The 7532-nt window shown below is 33.2% G+C and overlaps 1 protein-coding gene and 1 long non-coding RNA gene across 5 annotated transcripts; both read left to right on the forward strand.

Moving 5' to 3' along the window:
- The first annotated feature begins 448 nt into the window (after positions 1 to 448).
- JERF3 (GCC box binding protein C.4) lies at positions 449 to 2918 on the forward strand. Of its 4 annotated transcripts, none has more exons than XM_010320106.4 (3): positions 449 to 831; positions 1685 to 2569; positions 2701 to 2918. In XM_010320106.4, exons 1-3 carry the CDS (start codon positions 567 to 569, stop codon positions 2742 to 2744), a joined length of 1194 nt encoding a protein of 397 aa, XP_010318408.1. In that variant the 5' UTR covers positions 449 to 566; the 3' UTR covers positions 2745 to 2918. The 4 variants fall into 4 exon arrangements, with proteins under 4 accessions (XP_010318408.1, XP_025885578.1, XP_010318409.1 ...); XM_026029793.2 differs by having other exon boundaries at positions 509 to 831; positions 1715 to 2616; XM_010320107.4 differs by having other exon boundaries at positions 509 to 831; positions 1715 to 2569.
- A 1800-nt stretch (positions 2919 to 4718) lies between these two features.
- LOC138347330 (uncharacterized) lies at positions 4719 to 5893 on the forward strand. The gene is made up of 3 exons (XR_011220200.1): positions 4719 to 5320; positions 5495 to 5587; positions 5674 to 5893. It is a non-coding gene; the product is annotated as an uncharacterized lncRNA (long non-coding RNA).
- The last annotated feature ends 1639 nt before the right edge of the window (positions 5894 to 7532 follow it).

The raw sequence follows: 7532 nt of genomic DNA on the forward strand, positions 1-7532 counted from the left end.
AAATAATCTTGAATAAAGAGAAGTTAGAAATGCTTTTTTTTTCGAGTGAAATGATTTTATTATTCACAATTTGAAATAATAAAACAATGAAAGATAACGGATAATTACAAGAAAATTTTAATCATTTTATGATTTTTATAAAAAAAATGCAATATTTTAATTAATTATCCGCTTTAAAAATAGAAATAAAAGTTTTTACTATTATTAAATACATTGTGAGTAGTCGTCAACTGTAAATTCTTAAAACGTAACTAATAAAATAATATTTCAAAGAAAGTGTAATCATCATCATTATATTTATTTGAAATAAAACGGAAATAGTAGTTTCCAGTAGCAGACGATAAATAAAACAACATAAACGCACTTGAAATATTTATAATGACATTGTTAACCCTGTGGACAGAAAGTGGGCAATTTAGGTAAGTAACGCCATTAGTAGGGGCATCAACGTAAAAACAAGTGCCGGCTCTCCGCAACGTTTTCGGCCCTTTATAAAACAGAAGAGTTGGCATACGCAGCCAAATAGCTTACGTTACAATTATACATTTTCCGTCAAAACATAAATCATGTGTGGTGGTTCTATAATCTCCGATTACATAGACCCTAGCCGGACTTCTCGCCGGCTCACCGCCGAGTTTCTATGGGGTCGTTTCGATCTCGGTAAGAAGCAAAAAAATCCCAACAATTATCACTCTAAAGCTAAGCATTTGCGATCTGAAGTTGTTGACGACTTTGAAGCCGATTTTCAGGACTTCAAAGAGTTATCCGATGATGAGGATGTTCAAGTCGATGTCAAGCCATTTGCCTTCTCTGCTTCCAAACACTCTACTGGTAATTTTCTCTTCCATTTCTAGTTATTTCTGGCTTTTGTGTCTATTATTTTGAATTTATTCAAGTCGACAAAATGGGTTAATTTTGGAAATAAGAGATCCAAGATGCTATTTTAATTAGCTAAAAAGAAAAGAAAATTAAACTATTTCACCCAGCTGATTGAACTAAAAATAGCCGGTAGATGTGTATACTGCCTAAAAAGTAAACAGAAAGTTTGTTTGATAAAATAATGACAAGTGCAGAAAAGGTATTCATGTTTTGAGAAGCCTTAAATTTACCTTTATTATTTAATCCTCGTGAACATTCATATATCAATTTTAACATAGTTGCGGTGAGTTTTGGTTGGAAACTTATGAAATGCTTTCAAGACGATAGAACAAAGTTATGAAAAATCAATCACAAATGTTGTTGTGTTGTTTGGATCAATATTTCCCGTCTAGATCCAATTTAATGATTTTCTGTAATAAGCTTAGATCTAGGCTTCTCAGATCTGTAGTTTTTAATTTGGGTAGGTAGGCTTTAACATATGAGTTGAAACCTGGTATTTATAGGTCAAACCCTGTATATGTGAGAAATTCAATTACCAACACTTGAGACCATTTTCCTAGAATTCATAATCTATAAAGTTCAAATCGTCTTTTATCATCATACCAAGAGAGATCTTGGGAAGGATTGATTTTGTGTAAGTGGTTGCCTCTAGCACTAGTGTAATCAGCGAACATGTCTGCGTGGTTGATTTGTAATTATGCTTCTTAAGTTTTATTGTTATTTATATAGCATGCTAGTTGGTGGATTTATCACTGAAAATTTATGGATGAATGAAATACTTAATGATTAATTTTATCATCTGAAGGTTCCAAATCTTTGAAAACTGTTGATTCAGACAAGGATGCTGCTGCTGATAAATCCTCTAAGAGAAAGAGGAAGAATCAATATAGAGGGATCAGACAGAGACCTTGGGGTAAGTGGGCAGCTGAAATACGTGACCCAAGGAAAGGGGTTCGGGTCTGGCTGGGAACCTTCAATACTGCAGAAGAAGCTGCCAAAGCTTATGATATTGAGGCGAGGAGGATCAGAGGCAAGAAGGCTAAGGTAAACTTTCCTGATGAAGCTCCCGCCCCTGCATCAAGACACACTGTTAAGGTGAATCCTCAGAAGGTCCTTCCTGAGGAGAGCCTGTATTCACTTCAGTCCGACTCAGCAATCATGAACAGCGTGGAGGATGACCATTATGATTCTTTTGGATTTTTTGAAGAGAAACCCATGACAAAACAGTATGGATATGAGAATGGGAGCAGTGCTTCTGCAGATACGGGATTTGGTTCGTTCGTCCCTTCAGCTGGCGGTGATATCTACTTCAACTCTGATGTAGGAAGCAACTCTTTTGAATGCTCTGATTTTGGTTGGGGAGAGCCATGCTCCAGGACTCCAGAGATATCATCTGTTCTGTCAGCTGCTATTGAATGTAATGAAGCTCAATTTGTTGAAGATGCCAATTCTCAGAAAAAGTTGAAATCATGCACCAACAACCCCGTAGCTGATGATGGAAACACCGTTACTATGGTACCTGAAGAGCTTCCAGCTTTTGAACCTCAGATGAATTTCTTTCATCTCCCATATATGGAGGGAAATTGGGATGCATCAGGTGGTAACTTCCTCAACACAAGTGCAACTCAAAATGGTGGTGAAAATGCTATGGACCTGTGGTCCTTTGATGATGTTCCTTCTTTAATGGGAGGTATCTTTTAAGTCAACATGCCTTGAGTTTTGTAAATAAGGCTTCATGTGAGTGATTTTTTGCTGTTGTATAATGTACTTAGTGCAAATATTTGATATGTTAATTTGATCTCCGTTAACTTGTTCTTTTAGGTGTGTCTGGTGGTGGAAGAAGAATGATCCACAGAGAACCATGATTAAGCCATGGATAATGCACTAAGTAGAGCAGTGCATAGGTAATTAGGTTTAATTAACTACTAGTAGAGATGTTAAATTCGAGTTTTACTTAAAAACAATTGGGCTGTATGGATTATGAGAATTGATGAGACCTCGATGCTTGCTATAACGTTACCTTTTTAGTGTTGCTTTCACATGGAACTATTCACTCATTTGCAGACAGACACTAATAAATAATAGTACTGCAACTTGTCAGACCTCAACTTATACGATGAGTACATTGGTGAATAAGCGTTGCCATTTTCTATGGCCTCGTTTTCCGGATTCATCAATGTCTATTGGAACTCAATTATCGAGATATTCCTTAATGTTGTCATTTGAGATTTTGTTTCAATTAACTCTTATAAAGTGTATTTACGTGTAGATTTTGTTCTTGTTAAGATTAATTGATTTTTGTAAAATGAATATATTGTTAAAAAAAAAATGGATCTGTAACTCGTTTAGATGATTCCGATTAGTAAGTTGAATGTACATGCTGGAATCTATGAGTAATTTCTTTAAGCCATTGGTGTCAGTTATAGAAAGTTTTTCGACAAGTGAATATGAGTTCTATATTATTAAAGAAAGAAAGAAATCATGTTGGAAGTGTCGCATGAGATTCGTGTAAATCTAAATTAATCCAAAAAGAAAAGGTTAGTCGGCATGGTAAGAAAACAAGGTATAGGTTAGGTGAAAGACATGACTGGTGTGGGAGGGGGAGATGTATTGGGTGGGTAAGTGACAAGGTTGTTGAGGTGAAAGCATTGCAAACGTGGGGAGGCTTCAAATAAACCAATCTTGGAAATGCACGAATCTAATTAATTTGAATATTTATATCACATAAAAGAAGATTCCTTATTTTTCACGATTCAGACTCAATTTCTTTGTCGAAAATATAATATACTGTCCTTGGTGGCTTAATGATAAACGTGAAATAAAAAGGTTGTGGTGGTATGTCAGGCAGATAGTTTTGGAGATACATATGTGGCTGTCCGGATATGAAATTAAACGGCCGCAGGTCCGTTTGTTATTATTATATGGATATTTTATCTTTTATTTGGTTACGATTCCTCTGATCAAAACTAGAATTAGCATTGAAATAAGTTATTTATTTCATAATAGTGATTGAAATTAATTATCATGAGACAAAATGATGGGAAAAAAATCGTCTAGATCCTTGAACCATTTTTCCTATTAAATAAGATGGAAGGCATAAGATATTTTTATAAACAAATAATTTTGTAGAATTTGTATATGTAATCCAGGTTATTTTTAATATAACATAATAAGTCAAACAATAAATACGTTTTTTGGTTCCTACTATTTTACATACTTTATGAAAAGTGTAATTGGTGTTATTGATATTCTATGATAGACAATATGAGTTGATCTATTTAAATGATTGGGTATCCGTTTAAGATGAATTAAATCAAGCGATAACATAAATTTTATCTATTGTGTCATACATGCTCGCCTCCAATAACATCGTGTGGGCAAACACCTAATTTTAACAACTCATTTGCAATTTTACCCTATTTTGTACTGGTTTTAAACTTATGTCCTTTGTAACAAATAAAATTTAGTCGGACATAAATGTACAATGTCATATCATAATATTGTTCCGACTATCAAATCTCACTGGAAAGACAAATGTGTAATTTTATGATTTCTAACATGAGCATGAGCCCACGTAAACCCAATTCAAGTGTACTATTCAAGCTGGCCCAACTCATTATTACCTTAGCTAAGAACAAAGGTGGCGGAGAAAGTTTAACTTTGAGGAGAAAGTCCAAATAAATAAATCAGAGCAAAAAAGAAGAAAGCATTTACTATTTAATTTTTAGTTGAAGAAAGGAATAGGATCAGAAAGACAGTAGTAGAAAGAAAAACATCACATTCTCCTTACAATTGAAGGCTTCACTAATATTATAAACACAAATTCAAAACAAAAACACATTCAAGAGCTATTAAACTAATTAAACCTGTACCAAAATTCCAAATATGATTTGCTTCATTTCATGTGATGGATTATATTTCATATTATTATCAAGCATTTTCATTCAAAAAATGCCTCTTCTTTTTTTTCACTTTCATATTCTTGATAGCCCTTTTTGTTGTGATTATTCCTTCCATCCTTTACTTAATCTTGAAGCCCCAAAACCCTAATTTCACTCTGCAAACGTTAAAGGTACAATCTTATCACTTGAATGTCTCGAATTCAGGCTCTGATCCCCTATTTTCATCTGTCATTGGTGTGACACTGCTTGCGCAAAATCCCAATAAGGTTGGCATAAGATATAAACCGACGCGTTTTCACGTGTTCAATGGAGGAGTGGTGATCGGAATGGTTCAAGTTCCTGCCTTTTATCAACCTCCTCACAGCAATAACTTAACGTTGGAGACTCGAGCAATATTTTATTGCGTGAACGTTACAAAAATTTTGTCTAACATTTCATTGCAACAAAATAGTTCCACAAAAAGTGTTACATTAGCAAGCATATTGGGTGATGTTAAAGCTCAAGTCCAACTTTTCAATGTCAACTTGCCTAAGGTGAAGGTTTGTACTTTTTCATTTGTGAAGTCAGTTCTTTTTTTCATAGACGAAAACTCATAATAATTTTTTTTAAAAAAAAGATTTTGGAAGTTAGATATATAAGTTGAATTGTTTTAGTATTAGGGTTAATTTATAGTAGTTATATATAATTGTATTTCTTGTTGCACTTTTGTGAAGCTGGCCGTGGAATGCGCCATAAATATTGACCAAAATTATATTAAACTCAGTAACCAAATGGTCTACAGCTTGGAAGCAAGAAAATCGAATAAGGTATGGACGATGATTATATAAATTATACATTAAACTGATATTACGCATTGTTTATAATTAATGTGAACACCATTTTTTTTCTTCAGATATCTCTTCCAATGAACATCAGGGGAAGATTCTCCAACAAGTGCTCTGCATCTATATACATCTAACGAACTGATACTTTGTACTCTAATACCTTCAATTTATTTTGTGTAAATGTAATTAAATACAGTTTTGGATATTCTTATTTGTTACGTACAATTATGTACGTAGTTGGATTTTTTAAACGTTCGTATTTTAATAACATATATGTTTGAATTATAAGTCTGAAATGTAGTGATTGATAATAAGTTGCCTGTCGGAGCCGTTTCGAAACCAAACCAAAAAGTGTAAAAATTAAAGCTTATTTACAAGGAAAGAGTACTATGTTGACAATCAACGCGGCTGTTTCATCTATGTTGTTAAAATTTATACATTCTTTAGTCCACTTTAGTTTCTTAAAACTACTTTTTAGTCGTCATTACTTTTTTAAAATAAATTATTGAAGTCAAGATCAATTAAGTCAAAAGGGAAGGTCGAATGATAAATGAAAGTGGTGTTTAAACAAATATTAACCTGAATGAATTATTTCATAAATAATGAAGGATAGGACCCCTACTCATATGCAAACGTTATAACCATGCATTTTTTTTTGACAAATCTGTTTCTTATTACTAGTTTTAATTTTCTAATTGTGAAAATGTTTTTAAACTTTGTTGTCTTACAAAAATGTTCTAAGTATGTTTGGAATACAAGATGAACAACAAAATATAATTAATCAAAACAGCTAGACTTATTTGTTAATTACTCACTGCATGCTATGGTCATACGCAAAGTTTCCAATAGCAGTGCCCATTATGCAGCCAATTAGTAATGACGAGGAACAACATTACATTAATGGAGCAAAGTTTGCATCCTCAGGAACTGGCTCTCTTCTACAGACATTCCAGGGCGCAGTAAGTTCTTTTCACTCCAAGCATGCCTAATAAAATATATTGCATTATTTATTTTAATTTGTGATATGATGATAATTAGATAGATATGTACTTACTACTGTAAAGAGACAGCTATCAAAACAAGACAACGAAGAACTCATCACAAGATATTACTTTTAATTTGTAACCATATAAGTAAAACAACTTTTTACAAAATAATTAGCGTGCCGCTGATTAACTTCTCATGTCATTGAATTATCACTAAGCATCTGTACTACTACTTTTAACTAGCGGACAACTGTCAGAGTTGAAACCTTGTTCGATGATTTCTCTAAATATAACCATTTGCATAGTGTTTTTTTTTTTTAACTTGGGCCAGGATAATGTGGTCCCGCTATAACCTTTATCATTTGAGTGAACACTTTAATTTATGTGCATTCCACTGTGAAATAGTCTACTTATCACACTGAAATGTAAATCGCACTAGACAGCTACTTAGGAAGGATCAATCCCGAATTAGATATGTGTGTGGACGACCATGGTTCCCATCCTGAAAAACTTTTTCATAGATCTTTTCCGATGCCACTTTTTAAACCTTTGTGCATCAATTCCCGATGAGCTAAACAATTTCAAGAATAGCCTAAATAAAGTTGATAGAAAATAACTACGGTTATGAAATATAGATTAGGACATTATTATGGTATTTCACGTGTAGAATTCGATAGTAAAAGTTTTATTAAACTATGAAATTCTAAACTCCAAATATATGGATAATGTGATTATTTTTCAAAAATTGGGCCGAAAAATGGTAAGTGGTGCTATTTCTATCAAATATAAAATAAAAAACATGTAACATACAACATGGCCCAAAAACGAAAACTCTCGCTATCTAAGACCACAAACATTATGGCCCCTACCCACCTAGAATGCTACAAGTGGAATTTTGATTTTTTTTTTTTGTGTGTGTGAACTTGTTTTGTTTCGTTTTA

The sequence above is a fragment of the Solanum lycopersicum genome, chromosome 3, assembly GCF_036512215.1.
Source record: "Solanum lycopersicum chromosome 3, SLM_r2.1".
NCBI lineage: Eukaryota > Viridiplantae > Streptophyta > Magnoliopsida > Solanales > Solanaceae > Solanum > Solanum lycopersicum.